We start from the raw sequence: 17,745 nt of genomic DNA on the forward strand, positions 1-17,745 counted from the left end.
GTTCTACTTTTTAAATGATACTTCAGTATGAATTAAGTGTTATTCAAATAACCTTAAAGCAGCATGCCTCCATATTCATGCTCATTTTCATGGTATATTGTGAAGTGAACAAAGGAAGCAATTTACACATTGCAAACATTGTTTACAAACCAGGTAAATTACCAAAAAGAATGTCAGAATTTCGGGGAAAAAACCTTAATGCATTAGTAACGCAGTAGAAATATGGTAATAAATACACCCAAATCACTAATTGATATCAAATAACATGTAAATTATTACTTGGCTTTTTTATTTTTCTGAAAATCTTAGAAGATATTTCTCAAGTTTCATTTTCTTAAAATATTTTTAATCATCTGGAGGCAAGTTGCTTTAAACATTCCTATTCTGTCCAATCTCATATATTTTTTTAATAAACATGAAAACCTAGGGCGAACTGCACAAAATATCCAAGAATATGTTACTCTATCATAGTCAGAAGATGTCCAACAAAATAAAAAAAAAATTAAGATATATTGTCCAAAGCTTTATTTATCTTTGTTATTATAAATCATAAATATGAAAAGATAACATAGATTAAATTTAGTGTAAACATGTACCAGGTTCTATATCTACATAAATTAGTTATTAAATAATGTACAAATATAAAGTGTTTATCACTACACATATCTTTGAACATAAATCCACACACAACTTGATAAAATGAGGCAAAATTTTACTCTGCAAGCATACCTAAAATAAAGAAAAGTATCTGATCATAATACTATTGTATCAAATCCTTTGTTATACAATCATGTAATCTGTTTCAATATCACTTTAATTTAGCTATTACTTCTAGGTTAGGCCATGACTAAAACTACAAATAATATTCACACTGGTTTATGGCTTGCTTCCTGGTTGTTCTTTCATCAAATCAAACTAACTAAACAAGAATATGCATATATAGTCAAAAGAACTACAATAAAATAACCTGCCAGGTGTGGTAAGACTTGAACTGATGTGATAGAGACACTTCAATATCATCATAAAGCTGTTAGGGGAGTTACATTATATAACATGTATCAACCTCATTCTAATCAAGATGAACAAAGTGCATTTAACTTTTCTTAAAGATATACTATGCCCAAATTTGCTATTTGAAAATACTGAAAATTGCTATATACTTGTATAGTCTCTTTTTAAATATAAAATAAACATCTTTTGGATATTCACAGAGAAGATGTGTTAGAAACAGGCAGTTTTTTTTATATATGAAAGGTCCAAAAATACTTGGCCAGTAACTGGGAATGCATCTTCTAAAACATAATTTGTGCACTCTCTTGTTAAAGATTTCAGAGTTTTCAATAAACTTCTGTAATTTAAGTATTTACCAAAAGATGAGAACAGTATATCTTCAAATAGTAAGACTTGAAAAAAGATAACATAATTCATGATAACTCTGCAAAACTTTAGAAGATGATATAAATTTAGTATATTTTTGCCTAAAACTGTTTTTTAACTATTAAATAATGTATACAACTCAAATGTCCTTCAATTTAGTTATAGTGATAGAACACATGTCATCTGAGAACATATACAATAATGTAATGTTCAATTTCTTATACCGTTATACTAGTTATCAGGGAATGCCCAGACCAAAATTGTATGTTACTAATAGAATCTCAATGTAAAATACACCTGTTTTCCTTTAAATGTACCCCATAAAATAACTTCAAGTATAAACTATGTTCAGAATCATGACACTGTAAAAGTTCTTGAACTTGGATTTGCATTTATAGCACAAGACAAAAGACATATAATTGAAAATGTATAATCACAAAACTCTTCAAACATTTGTTATCTAAACACTGGAGTTAACATTCTCCTTTTCACATAATATTATTCATTTTATGTTAAAAGTTTCTTCAAAAGACATTTGTTTACCTATGTTAAACAATGTAGAAAAAGTATCAATATACAACAAAGGAAGAAAATTAAAATCAATATTCCGTATTATCCTAGATAACAAACAAGAGGGCCATGATGGCCCTGAGGTCGCTCACCTGTATATAGGCCCCCCCAACCCCCAACGTTGCAGGGCCAATTTAACCCAAGGGCTTTTATTTGCACAAACTTGGTAGACACCCATAAGAAGATGTTTCATGCTAAACATCTAAGCTCTAGCTCATTGGGCTTTTTAAAAGAAGATTTTTTTTAAGTTTTTACTATACACATATAGTTAAAAACAATGACACCCCTGGGGCCGGGCCAGTTTTGACCCCAGGGCTTTTATTTGAACAAACTTAGTAGACACTTACTAGAAGATGTTTCATGCTTAATATCTAAACTCTAGCTATTTGGGTTTTTTCAAAGAAGATTTTAAGTTTTTGCTATACACATATAAAGAAAATCAATGACCCCCGGGGCGGGGCCAATTTTGACCCCATGTCTTTTATTTGAACAAACTTTGTAGACACTCACTAAAAGATGTTTCATGCTTAATATCTTAACTCTATATATTTGGGTTTTTTCAAAGAAGATTTTTAAGTTTTTGCTATACACATATAAGGAAAATCAATGACCCCAGGGGCGGTGCCAATTTTGACCCCAGGGCTTTTATTTGAACAAACTTGGTAGACACCTATTAGAACATGTTTGATGCTAAATATCTTAGCCATAGCTCTTTGAGTTCTTTAAAAGAAGATTTTTTAAGTTTTTACTATATGCAAATAGGGAAAATCAATGACCCCCCGGGGCGGTGCCAATTTTGACCCCAGGGCTTTTATTTGAACAAACTTGGTAGACACCTATTAGAACATGTTTTATGCTAAATATCTTAGCTCTAACTCTTTTGGTTCTTTAAAAGAAGATTTTTTAAGTTTTTACTATATGCATATAGGGAAAATCAATAACCCCCTGGGGCGGGGCCAATTTTGACCCCAGGGCTTTTATTTGAACAAACTTGGTAGACACCTATTAGAACATGTTTGATGCTCAATATCTTAGCCATAGCTCTTTGAGTTCTTTAAAAGAAGATTTTTTAAGTTTTTACTTTAGCATATATAGGGAAAATCTGACCCCCCCGGGGCGGGGCCAATTTTGACCCCAGGGCTTTTATTTGAACAAACTTGGTAGACACCCATTAGAACATGTTTCATGCTAAATATCTTAGCTCTAGCTCTTTGGGTTCTTTAAAAGAAGATTTTTTAAGTTTTTACTATATGCATATAGGGAAAATCAATGACCCCCGGGGCGGGGCCAATTTTGACCCAAGAGCTTTTATTTGAACAAACTTGGTAGACACTCACTAGAAGATGTTTCATGCCAAATATCTAAGCTCTAGCTCTTATGGTTTTTTAAAAGAAGATATTTAAAGTTTTTTCTTTCGGTTGCCATGGCAACCAGAGTTCTGCATGGAATTAAATTCTTTAAACAATTTTAAAGGTGACCACCAAAGGAACATTCCTGTGAAGTTTGGATGAAATTGGCTTAGTGGTTTATGAGGAGATGTCATTTAAAGTAAAAGTTTACGGCCGGACGCCGGACGAAAAGCGATCACAAAAGCTCACCCTGTCACTTTGTGACAGGTGAGCTAAAAAGCGTTTTGGCGCAATACACGTCAAGAGTGATTTTCATACAGTATGACACAGGAAGACATAAGAACTAAAATGTACAGACTGGCATAGTTTTTATATAGTTTAGTTTACATATTCAGCTTTCATATACATACAAAACTTAATGACAAATTATACAGAAATATTTAATAAACTAAAGCCAACACATAACCACTTTTCTCAAAACAATTTTTTTTACAAGAAATCCAACACAGAAAAATGTCAGTACAGCAGGGTAATGGAGAAAATGCATGTTGAATAAACAAAAATTATATCAAGAAATATTTTGACTTTGATATAGGATTTTACAGTTTTTTTTATATAAGATCATAAACCTTGTGCTATTCTTAAATACCAACTATGACCAGAAATACAAGTACTGTAGTCTATGCCCTTATTTTTGTAACAATTAATTAGTACATATATGAAGATAGATGCCCATATTTTGTAAAAAAAAATAGTAATAAGATGAAGAAAGTAATTACTCCTTCATATAACTTGAAGAATGATAATATAATGAACACCAGCCAGGATTTCCTCTACTAGTATTGTGCTTTGTCTGTATCCTTTCAAAGTTATGATATTTTCATTATGTTATCTTATCCCTAAATTCCTATGTATAGTCCTATTCATCAATGATTACCTGCTAAAAACCAAACTACAGTTTATAATTTTATTATTGAATAAATTCTTCAGTTAAGTAATGGATATTTTACTCAATATTTTATAACCAAAGCACTGCATTTTTTTAACAATCAAATATATTGGCTTTAAATGTATCAATTTATTCAAAAAATTTAGTATAACAGAAAGTACTATGAGGTATAAAACAGTTTTTAAATCATTCATACAGATACCATTCACACTACATTAACAGCCACTCTGGGAGTTGAGAGAATTCGAGAGTTCATAAATCATATAAGATTTAGTACAATAATGATTGGAGTCCTAAAATTCCCTCCCTTTATACTGTTTTCATACCATACCCTTCTATAAGTTCACAATATCATACTTGATTATAACAGTAAACACATGAAAATATAACTTTTCTTTCTTATAATCATTTCCTGTAATATCAAATAATAATGTTTATATATTTATAAGAAAAAAAACATAAAGCATACAAATCATAAAAATTCAATTAGCATATAGGTTTGCATGCTAAAAATGGTTCCATAATAATAAAAAAGTATTTCACACATTATAAATTGTAACCAATGAACTTGTGTACCATGTGATCTTACAATATAAATCACTTATCAACTTAACCTCATTTTCATTTTGCCTATCCAAACATTCAATTCACTATTCTACTCCATCTAGCCTCGTTTTCCTTTTTCAAAAGCCCAAAAGATTTCTGTTGAATCACTGTTTTACTCAAAATAACTAAATTTCTGTCAAAGTGTCAAAAATTGGTTGTGTAAAAATAAAGATGTCATTACACATAACTGAGTAAAATTCAGTTTTTATTAATTTACACCAAATTCATTTCAATTTCTTTGTTTGGGAAGCTATAAGCTTATTGAAACACTCTTTTATCTTTTTCTGGAAGCAGTGAGCGTAAAGTTTCTTGCTCACTTTCACAAGGTCTTGTCCCAGACAGGATTTGAACCCATGCAGCCAGCAATCTTTAAGTCACTAGGATAATGTGTTAACTATTCGTTCATTCTTCCACATAAGTTATGTACTTGTTAAATAGAAGTCAGTACTGTATTCAACACAATGTTTATTAACCTCATAGTTACCAATAAAGAAATTTGGAAGGATATGATTGGAAAACAAAAAGCAAACCAACCTATGTTAAATTTGCAAAATTTCACAGCAACAGCCTGTTTACCTTAAACAAAGCAGACATCTACTATCATGTCACAACAACAATACACCTTATACATGTATAAACAGTTTGTTTTCCACAAAAATCACACTAAACTAACTATCATACAATAAAGAAATGACTCAGTACATTTATCCTGTAAGAAGTTCTTACCATCATTTACAAAGTATCAAAAAAGAAATATAATCTTTAAACATCCAGCACAATTGCAAAGATAAAACCTTGTATATAAATAGTTCTTGTTTTTATCATTAATTGCATAATATTCCTTATCTATATTTCCTTAAATGTCCCAAATATCTATGATAAATGTAAAATGTTTGTGTGGTAAAGCAGTGATAACATGTAAAGGTTTTACTACTCTATATTTCTACACCAGTCTCCTCTATGTATAATTGGTTACATTAACTCTTATAATGCTGGCGGGGATCGAATTTACTCATGCCACCAGTGCCGACCTAGATCAGCCAGCACATTAGCTGTCAGCACATGGTCTGCACTGTTTGCTGTTCAGTCAGTACATAATCTGATTAATGGTTTTGTCCAGATTGATAGATGGACACGTCCATTAAAATAAACATGCCTTCTATAACTGATCGCATCAAAACAAACATGTGTTTATATCAAAAAGTCTAATTCCTATCAGCTTTTGTTAATCTGTTGAGTATTTTTTTTATAAAATACAGTACCAGTGTTTGTCTTAATTTTTTATCAAAAGCATAAACATAGTTAAATCCCTATTATGAGAGAGAACAAATTCTGTTCCAGCAATATTAAACTAACTTTGAAAAAAATAACACACAAAAACAAATAGAGGTAAACTGTAAACAATTTATAATGACATATGTACTGTGATTTACTTCAACAATCAACATTATTCCTTTATAAAAGAAGAGAAAAGTTGCTGCTAAATGCAATCTTGCAAGAAATGATGTATCTTATGAAAATACTATTCTGATGATTCATCAAGAGTCAGAGTCTAAACGCTTGAAAGTGTTGCCAAGATGGCGTGTTGGCTTCACCATTTTCTCTCTTGCCTCTCTACGACCATCTTCTTTATGATCAAAATCACAATTGTGAAGCTCAGGTAGACGGTGAAGCGAGCAAAAGACATTATCTGTGAAAATAAAAGGGTATTGGCATATGTAATTTGTAATCTGTAATTTGTATAATTTCCTCTTTAAAATATTATTGTAATGCTATATATGCTTTTCACAGGGCAATTTTTATCTCCCCTGGCTGCCATTTTGAGGGTAATTCCCAATACATTATATGCAGAAGAAAAGATAAAAAATTCTCATAATTCTATCATCTTCATGAAAATGATAAAAAAATCATTTACATATTGGTAATATAATATGGATTTAGCTCAATACAGGATTGGAGCTGTACCTCTAGACGCTTGCAGAAATCATGATCCCAAAATAGACAAATATCGTTTTTTTTGCCGAATTTTACATTTTTCCTTGATTATCGTACTTGATTCGGTGTGAAAAGATGAATTAGACATGTTAAAGTTCATTCCGTTGGGTAAAAAGACAAGATTTTAGCATTTTATCATTCAAGCCCCTTGTCCGGTATATACCGGAATACGGTATTTAGTGAGGTGCTCCAATCCTTTTTTTAGTCACAGCCATATAATATTATTTCCCATATCATATGTATAAACAAGAGGGCCATGATGGCCCTGAAGTCGCTCACCTGTATATAGGCCCCCCGCAGCAGGGCAAGTTTAAACCCCAGGGCTTTTATTTGAATAAACTTGGTAGACACCCATTAGAAGATGTTTCATGCTAAACATCTAAGGTCTAGCTTGTTGGGTTTTTAAAAAAAAAAATTTTTTAAGTTTTTTCTTTACACATATACTATTATTTAAAAACAATGACACTCCTGGGGCAGGGCCAGTTTTGACCCAAGGGCTTTTATTTGAACAATCTTTGTAGACACTTACTAGAAGATGTTTCATGCTTAATATCTAAACTCTAGCTATTCGGGTTATTTCCATGAAGATTTTTAAGTTTTGCTATACACATATAAGGAAAATCAATGTCCCCCGGGGCGGGGCCAATTTTGACCCCAGGGCTCTTATTTGAACAAACTTGGTAGACATCCATTAGAACATTTTTCATGCTAAATATCTTAGCTCTAGCTCTTTGGGTTCTTTAAAAGAAGATTTTTAAGTTTTTGCTATATGCATATAGGAAAAATCAATGACCCCCTGGGGCGGGGCCAATTTTAACCCAAGGACTTTTATTTGAACAAACTTGGTAGACACCCATTAGAACATGTTTCATGCTAAATATCTTAGCTCTAGCTCTTTGGGTTCTTTAAAAGAAGATTTTTAAAGTTTTTACTATATACATATAGGGAAAATCAATGACCCCCTGGGGCGAGGCCAATTTTGACCCCAGGGCTTTTATTTGAACAAACTTGGTAGACACCCATTAGAGGATGTTTCATGCCAAATATCTAAGCTCTAGCTCTTTTGGTTTTTTAGAAGATGATATTTAAAGTTTTTTCTTTTGGTTGCCATGGCAACCAGAGTTCTGCATGGAATTAAATTCTTTGAACAATTTTTAAAGGTGACCACCAAAGGAACATTCCTGTGAAGTTTGGATGAAATTGGCTCAGTGGTTTATGAGGAGAAAGTTTACGGACGCCGGACGGACGGACGGACACCGGACGAAAAGCGATCACAAAAGCTCACCCTGTCACTAAGTGACAGGTGAGCTAAAAATTGACAATTCACCTGACCTATATCAGTTGTTTATATTGATTTTTTTCATATTTTGTCAATTATATTACACCAAAAGTGACTGCCACTATTGTCAAGGGAGGTAAATATTGCAAAATTGGGAACTCTCTATATCCCACTTTAATTAAGAAGTAAAAACAAGATTGCATTTGAGAAAAATGCTATGCCACCGCATTAATACAACACTAAATAGTAGTGTAGGAACAGATTTTTTTTGTTTCTATACAATTTTGACGATTGTCATAAGGCATAGATCCCGGACCTATCTAATTCTTAATATCAGATTAGTGGTTAAATCTGTTGTTAACTAAATAAAAGATCAGAGTAGGAATATATCAATGCACTCAAGTCTAGTGAATTTGGTGGTGAAGGTCATATTTCACACAGCCTAAATTTCATGACTACATCAAAGGACAACATAGTTAGACACTTTGTAAAAATCTAGGTCAGCTGAAATCAAAGTTCACTTTACATCTTAATCTGTGCACATGGTTCAAATTTCATAGCTGTACATCAAAGGACAAGAAAGTAGGTCACATCATCAAAATCTAGGTCACCTTATATCAAAGTTCAATTTTACAACTAAAACTGTGCACATGGTCAAAATTTCATTGCTGTACATCAAAGGACAAGAAAGTAGGTCACTGTCCCCTTGGGCAAGGCAAAATTTTGGACCCAAGGATTTAATTCAAAACAATCTTGATACAGTCCACCAAACAATATTTCAAGTCAAATATCTAAGTTGTAGCTTTCTCCCATTCAGAAAACATTTTTTTTATTTTCTGTTTTTACTATGTGTGCATAATGAGAATCACTGCCCCCGGGCAGGGCCAATTTTGACACAAGGGGAAAAATTTAAACAACTTTGGTAGAGCACCTATAGATGATATTATATAGCAAACATCAAAGCTCTTTGCCTTGTACCTTCAGACAAAAATATTTTTTATTTTTTTACTATATGTACATAATGAAAATCAATGACCCCCTGGGCGGGACCAATTTTGACCCAAGGGCTATAATTTGAACAATCTTGGTAAAGTTTCACTTCACAAAGTCTCATGCCATATATTTAACCTCTAGCCTTTGTCAATTCAGAGAAGAAGATTTTTCAATTCAGAGAAGAAGATTTTTCAAGTTTTTACTTTATACATATAAGGAAAACTATGGCCTCTGGGGCAAGGCAATTTTAACACTAGCGGCATAATTAAAACAACTTTAGTAGAGGACCTATAGATGATATTATATACCAAATATCAAAGCTCTAAGCCTTGTACCTTCAGACAAGAAGATTTCTTAATTTTTTACTATATGTACATAGTGAAAATCAATGACCCCTGGGGGTGGGGCCAGGCCAATTTTGACCCCAGGGCTATAATCTTGCTAGAGGTTCACTACATAATGTTTCATGAAAAATATCTTAACTCTAGCCTTTGTTAATTTAGAGAAGATGATTTTTTTAAGTTTTTACTAAAAACATATAAGGAAAACCTATGGCCCCCGGGGCGGGGCTAATTTTGACACTAGAGGCAAAATTTGAACAACTTTGGTAGAGTACATATAGATGATATCATTTAACAAATATTAAAGCTCTAGGCCTTGTACCTTCAGACAATAAGATTTTTTATTTTTTACTATATGTATATATTGAAAATTAATGACCCCCGGGGCGGGGGGCAATTTTCACCCCAGGGCTATAATTTGAAAAATCTTGCTAGAAGTTCACTTCATAATGTTTTATGCAAAATATCTAACCTCTAGCATTTGTCAATTGCTAGAAGAATTTTTCTTACTATATACATATAAGGAAAACTAATGACCCCGGGGCAGGCCGATTTTGACCCCAGGGCTATAATTTGAACAATTTGGGTAGAGGTCAATCAAACAATGCCTTTTGCAAAATATCTAAGCTCTAGGCCTTTTTGGTCTTTACAAGAAGGATTTTAAGTTTTTACTATATGTATATATTGTGAAAATCAATGACCCCCGGGACAGGGCCAATTTTGACCCCGGGGCTATAATTTGAATAATCTTGGTAGATTTCTACCAGACAATGCCTTATGCAAAATATCTAAGCTCTAAGCCTTTACGGTCTTTACAGGAAGGTATTTTATGTTTTTACTATATGTATATATAGTGAAAATCAATGACCCCCGGGACGGGGCCGATTTTGACCCCAGGGCTATAATTTGAACAATCTTGGTAGAGGTCTACCAGACAATGCCTTATGCAAAATATCTAAGCTCTAGGCCTTTTGGATCTTTACAAGAAGATTTTTTAAATTTATTCTTATAATTCCTTTTGGTTGCCATGGCAACCAGATTTCTGCATGGAATGAAATTCTTTGAACAACTTTGGAAGCCCTTCACCCAAGGATCAATCCTGCCAAGTTTGGTTGAAATTGGACTAGTGGTTTTTCACAAGAAGATTTTTTAAGTTCACTATATAATCTATATAACACACACACACACAAACAAACAAACACACACACAAACATACACACAGGTGAATCGCTATATGCCACCCCATCGCAGATGCTGCGGTGGCATAAAAACAATAGTGTAAGTTGAAAACAAACTATGATCAAATCACACACAAAATTTCACCTAACAGTAATACAAACAATATTTCATCAAGGAAGTACATACCACATTTGCATTTTCCTATAGTCCTTTGTGCCAATTCTAATTTACATTTGCATACATTACATCTCCTTTTGCTTTTGTTGCCAGATTTTTCTGGTGTTGAAGTAGGTGTTGTATCCTCTAGAGCACTGCTGTCTCTGTCATATACAATAAAACTTGTATTACATCTGTATATATATATATATATATATATATATATATATATTGGGAGAAAATAAACGTTCATACAGTGCTAAAGTATAAATACCCAAGTACTTTCGGCGTATTATGCCTTCATCAGGGATGTATTACATGTATAATATATATTTAACCGAGTTTATGCCATATTGACCGCAGGCTATATTCTCTTTTGTAAAGTACTACACAATGACCATTCAATAACGGTCTATTCATAATCGATGTAATTTTATCACCTTTCTAGCGACTGTGTTTCAGTTCAATTTTTGATACTATACAGTACACACGTATTGAGATTTTGTGCTTGATTGTGTGCACATTATACATGTAATACACCCCTGATGAAGGCATAATACGCCGAAAGTACTTGGGTATTTATACTTAAGCACTTTATGAACGTTTATTTTCTCCAAATTTATTTTTTTTCCATGTTCTTGTATCCTTCTTTGGATCCAGTGTTTTTGAAAGGTATTTTGTAGATGCAAATATTTTTCACAAACCTATATATATATATATATATATATATATAGAGAGAGAGAGAGAGATTTTGTTTCCTCTACAGCACTATGACCCTTTCCTATAAATTTTAACTTGTTTAACATTTGTCAAATAAAAGTAGTAGTTTAAAAATATCTATTCATATCTAATTAACCATGAATTATATCTGTCTACACACAATTAAACTTGTGTCACATGTGTCCAAAACAATTAAACATGTGTTACATCTGTGTATACATAATAATACACAGATTACATTTGTTTATATACAAGAAACACTTCGTATGATTTTGCAAGAAATATTGATAAAAGTTTGGATCATCCCTCAACCAGCACATTTGGCAACACAAAATATAGGCAGGGCAATATACATCCAAAAGTTAATTTGTTTGAGTAATTTAAAATAATATTTCAATTAGGGTAGAGATCTAATCGAGGAACTTATCTGAAAAATGTATAATCTTAATTATCCTTAACTTTAAGATACTATATGACCTCCAAGGTGGAGGCATTTTTTACCTAAATACATGATTCATTAAACTTTTATAGAGGTCTACTAGGCAATGCTATATGCCAAATATTGAAACATAGTATTTATTCACAAAAAGATAAGATTTGTTTTCCTATACCTTAGTCTAAATAAAGCAAGTGACTCCAGGGAAAGGGCCAATTTTGACCTGAGGGTCTTGATTAAAACAACTTTTGTAGAAATCACACCATACATACCAAATACCTAAGCTCTGGGCTTTGTAGCTCCACAAATTGTGTGAATAAAACTTAAATGTGTTTTCCTATAAAAGTTTACATAAATCATGTGACCCTGGGGTGGGCTAATATTGGTCTCAGGGGCATGATTAATATCAGTTTTGCATAGGTTCACAAGGTTATGCTACATGCTTAATATTTTAGCTCTTGGCATTGTAGTTACACAAAATAAGACTGAAATATGTTTTTCTCATACAAGACTATATCAACTAAGTGACACCAGGGGTGGGTCAATGTTGATCCAAGGGGCATGATCAATACCAGTTATTTTGTGGTCTACAATGTGAGGTTACATGCCAAACATCTTAGCTCTGGGCATCATAATTTCACACAATAAGTCTCAGATGTGTTTTTCCTTTACAAGTCTATATAAACCAAAAGAACGCCCTCCCTGGGGCGGGGTCAATATTGAACTGGCATGATAATTGATTCATATCAATTTTATAAAGTTCAATAAGGGCAATGCTACATTTGGTTCAAAAGATACAGAGTGGCAGAATTCATTTATTTGACTTTCAAGGTTAAGTTCATTGATGAGTTGAAAGTCTTGTCCAAAAGATTGGTGTGTCACAATCCATTCAAAAACAAAGTTATAGCCAATTATAGCAAAATCAAGCAATATTAAAACATTTCAAGGCCATTTATGAGTCATCGTCAAGTTTACCCTGGTCTTCTTGAAAGTCTTGTCCAAAGCGTTTTTTGTGTCTAAGTATAGAGACAATCAACTAAGAAATGAAAAAAATAATGGCCCATTTTAAAGTTTTTAGCTACATCAGACTACATAATTGTAGCAATACCTCAAAATTGGAATTTTCTTTTGAAAAAGTCAAACTAAAAATCATAACTGAAGATAAAATTACACCTTGTATAAAGATATAAACTACAAGGATTGCAAAAATAAAGTATAGAAAATATTTTTAGTACTCATTTAGTCATTACCTTTTAACTCCACGTTTATCTGGACTGGCCAAATCAGGTACTTTACTAGATTCTGTTTCACAGGGTTTAGAATCTTTATCAAGATTCTCAGTGTTTTCATTTGACGTAACACTGAGATCAGAGGTAGATGGAGCAGTAACAATGCTCAAGTCTTTTACAATGTCTTTACAACTATCACTACCAGCAGAGTTTGCCATGTTATCAGTCTGTGAAGTGCATGTAACTGTTGCAGATATACTTCTTTCTGTTGTTAAAAGTTTATCAGTGTTGTTGACAGATTTATCAGTGTTATCTACACTAGAGTTTTTAACAGCTTGTCTCAGAAACTCCTCAGCTTTTTCCATTGTTGAGTTAGATGGCTGGCTGCGACTTGAAGACAAAAATGAGGAAGAGGTAGCACCTACACCATCATGGCTTGTATAGGAACTCTGGCGGTCTGAAACATAAATTATTATAGAAAGTCTAAAAATATTAAACTTTAACCTGCAGAATTTCTAAAATTGACATGTCCACCTTCCTTCAACCCACTATCGATATTTTGGGGAATCAAGATGAAAATTTTAAGCAGGCCCGGGCCTATATTATTAGAAAAAGACTTATCATTTTCACTTGAAGCATAGGGTAAACTCTCCTAAATTCTTTAAACACCTGTTCAACTGGGGGCTCTATAATGGGGGGAAAATGTCTATCAGTTAAAACTTGTCTGTCAGTTAAAACTTTCCCTTTGAGGTATGTTCTATGTAGTTTGACTAGTTTCAAACTTTGTATAATTTCACAGTTAAATATTTGTTTAAAGAATTTGATTGAAACAAAGTGTAATTAAGGGAATCCACAAATTTCTTATTAAGTCTGCTAGTCTAGTTTACAGCTTTTATATATTATATCAAAAAGTAACACTAACTTCTATTATGTCAGATTCTCATCTCAAAATTTATTTTTATCTTTTAGTTTCTCGGTTGCCCTTTAAATGAGTAACTCAATTGTTTTCTAGGTTGCCCTTTACCAACAGTGTAAATGTCATACAGTAACCACTCAGCAGTAAACAGCATGTTTGATATCAAAGATATATTTTTCACTCTCAGTGATATCTAATAAATCAAATGGAAATAAATGAATAAATGCAAATCCATATGTCTGCTTAAAAGAACATGAACTGTTTTAACCAGAAATGAAGCAAAATGATATAAATTTGCCTACTTTAACATAAAACAAGATACATTCTCATAAATATATTTATCTATAAAAAAGTATAATACATTGTCCTTCCTGAATAAAGTCCTATTAGTATACCAAGCTAACATTATTTTAATTCAACAATCACAAAGGTAACCAGTGTTTGTATTCAACATTTATGTTCTCAAGACAAGTACCCAATAATTCATGCAGGTACTAATGCCCTAATCAGAGCCAATATCAATCTTAAATCACATGTATTGAAAACATAAGATCCCTTACTTTTAAGCAGTTCACTTTTTGCATCAATTCCATCTGGGGTCTTTTCCTGCACTGTTGCTGCAATTGAATGAAATTACTTAAGGAAAAAAACTTACAAAGTTAATACAAAAATTATGCAGTTCACATGCATATTATCAATGAAATATATTTAAACATATGACAGTTAAGATACTTAAAAATAACAAAAAGATTTAGTAACTACTTTACTATGTGAAGCTCACCTAACTCAACAAGACTCATTAACACCAACATCTAACTTTCTTACCAAGAGTCATAAGAATTAGATGGAAAAGTAACATCTTGAGTGAAAACAAAGTTTTCTATGAATTGACCTAATGCGTGGAAACCATGGAGCGGTCATTTATTTGTTTTTCTTTTTTTTAATACCAACTTTAACACATTTTTCGTCAAGCCAACTAACTGCCTTTCCTGGATAAGTTACCAGTAATAACCTATGTCTTTGCAAGTGAATGACTACTAAATCCAAACGATTTCTGACTCAGCGTTTAGAAACAAATGACCATTAAACTCATTGTTAGAGATGTCACAGAGAAATTTCATCCAACTAGAAGATGAAACGAATGACCCCTGGATTACTTAATCTGATGCTCTCCCTATAAACTAAGCAGAATGAGAGGACATTAAAAGTTGACTTAATATAAACAATACCTTTGTAACACTTTGAACATAGCCCAGAAGTCTGTGTTGATCTGAAAACATACACAATTCATTTGTTTATCAACCTTCATAAATCACTGCATAATAATAAACAAAATGTGTCAGAAAGACTGGGTACTTGGCTATTCTCACTCTATGTGAATAAAAGCATTGAAGGAATAATTAACTTTATTATCAGTAAAAGTTATGCCAGGTTATAGATAGATTTTGGTCAATGACTTACATTTATCAGTGAAAGTTATTATTTTTCACTGACCTCTGAAAAACAAAGTCAGGGTTAATATTGACATGAAAATGTGAGAGAAGTGACTTCTCTCTTCAGATATAATAGAGGGATATTCTACAAAACAAGAACACAAACATACACACAAACAAGAACTGTGTTTAATATTGTATTGATATTCTAAATTGTGAAATGAAAAGTTATAGCCCTATTCAACGTCAGTCCGAGCAGACACGACTCAAGTTTAAAAACAGTGTTTGTAAAATTTATAAACAAATTTTATATACACAAACTTTAAAACATCAGGAATTTGTAAATATCACAAACTGTTTAATAATTCAGTAAGAAATCCATGATTCTAGCTATGTAAGTGAAGTTTCAAGTGAATAGCTTTGATCAGTGATGGTAGGGTTAGATCATAGATGCAAAGCCTAAAAGTTCATAAAAAGGTAATTTCAGTAAAGATCCATCTTAGAGTCATTGACAGTAACCTAAATTATAAAAGGGACATAATGTAACAGGATAGACAACTAAAAATTAGTTCCATATTATCTTTTCATCTGATCAGTAGCATGCACCACCACCTTGTCTTGTTAATTGTACTGAAAGGGTTTTTGCAAGTTTGTAATAATCATAGTAAAAAATGTAAATCAAAGAAATATAGGCAAACAGTCTTTAAATAGTTCTAAAATTCATGATCTTTAGTACATGATTTTATAAATATTCATTGACGTTATTTATTATAATAATGGTAAAAATATACAAAATAAGAACACTACCTTCACCAAGCAATCAGCTGTCAATTGGACAGCAACATATGATGCCATTATTTGCCATATCTACTCAGTAGTTGATTGTCCTGTTATATTACGTCCCAGATAATGGCAGATTATACATGTGTGAAGAGTTCTAAAGGTAAATATCTTTTGTGGTTGATCAGAAAAAAACACTCACTCAAATGATAGCTTGGTAAGTTGGATTAATAATAAGCCCGGTCATGTCGATATTTTGTAATAAACTATATACTTCAAATATTCATTTGCTTCTTCTTTCAAATACATTTATCCAATGCCTCATCTGATCTCAGTCATTAACTAAATTTGTTTTATTTATTATTAATACGAAATGATATTTTAATTTGGATAAACTGTTATTTTATATATATTTATTTATATATATAATTCTTATTATGTAACTGTGATCTATGTTGTTGCTAAAATAAAATAAATAATAAAAATAAAAAAATATACTAATATAGACATTTTGCATAGATCTAGTGTTTTTAATCAATTTTCAGAGATATGGGGCTGCAATTAAGCTTATTTATAGGAGAGAAAGTGAGAGAGAATATCTTAACGATATGAGGTGTGGCTCTATTTATATGTGAAAATGAAGTTTATCAACTGCAATGCATAAATAAATTGCCCATCAAAAGATCCATTAATTTTCTGATAAAAATCACATCAAAAGTTTTAATGGAAAAATTATGACTGATAAATAGTAGCTAAACGCAACATTGACCAAATCGATTTTTGCAAGTAAAACTAGTAATATATGCATGTATCAACTAAAATATAATCTACCATAATTTTACGTTAACAACAAAGTGTATCGTGTCTCGACGCACCTTGCAACTTGTTAGGAATTGATCATGTCACTAAATTTGGGCATCATTTACTAGATATCGCTCAAAGCTTACCCCCAAAAACCACATGGACATCTTTTTGGTTGCTGTCCACTGTCAGATTCTTCCATTGTTTACACGATCTGTGTTTCAGATTTGTATTATTTTGCTCAAAAACTTTATAACTAAAGCGATTAGTAAGTGATAATTGACACTTCGCAGCTGGTTATTTTGTTACCAAAACGAGGCCATTTCCGGGTCAAGGTTCATAGCTAGGATAATACCCGTAAAAACCGTGCGCAATCTATTCCCTCATATTTTCGAATTTAACACACAATCCCGGGTAACTCCATCAGTTCGGCTTTATTTACAATGTAAATGTACATGTATTAAAGCCGTGGTATCAGAAACAAGAAGCAGGGACTAAGCGCGAACATTAAAATTTAAGTTATGATTAAAGACAATTTAGTATATAAAATATAATTAAAGAATAAATGGAGATCAGGATTATTGGGTCTGATACCTTTAGTTAATTGTTTTTAAAATAATCAGAATCAGGCTTTAT

General features: G+C 32.1%; 1 protein-coding gene across 1 annotated transcript; it reads right to left on the reverse strand.

The window, feature by feature from the left end:
• Window positions 1–510: 510 nt before the first annotated feature.
• On the reverse strand, window positions 511–17,446 carry LOC132714307 (AN1-type zinc finger protein 3-like). Its single transcript, XM_060697149.1, has 6 exons — window positions 17,256–17,446; window positions 15,325–15,365; window positions 14,656–14,712; window positions 13,201–13,636; window positions 10,825–10,958; window positions 511–6,541 (listed from the first exon to the last, which is right to left on the reverse strand). The coding sequence occupies exons 1-6, from the start codon at window positions 17,309–17,311 to the stop codon at window positions 6,390–6,392; spliced, it is 876 nt and encodes a 291-aa protein (XP_060553132.1). The 5' UTR covers window positions 17,312–17,446; the 3' UTR covers window positions 511–6,389.
• Between the last annotated feature and the right edge of the window lie 299 nt (window positions 17,447–17,745).

Source organism: Ruditapes philippinarum, unplaced genomic scaffold (genome assembly GCF_026571515.1).
Source record: "Ruditapes philippinarum isolate M1 unplaced genomic scaffold, ASM2657151v2 ctg525_1_1_1_1, whole genome shotgun sequence".
Classification (NCBI taxonomy): Eukaryota; Metazoa; Mollusca; class Bivalvia; order Venerida; family Veneridae; genus Ruditapes; species Ruditapes philippinarum.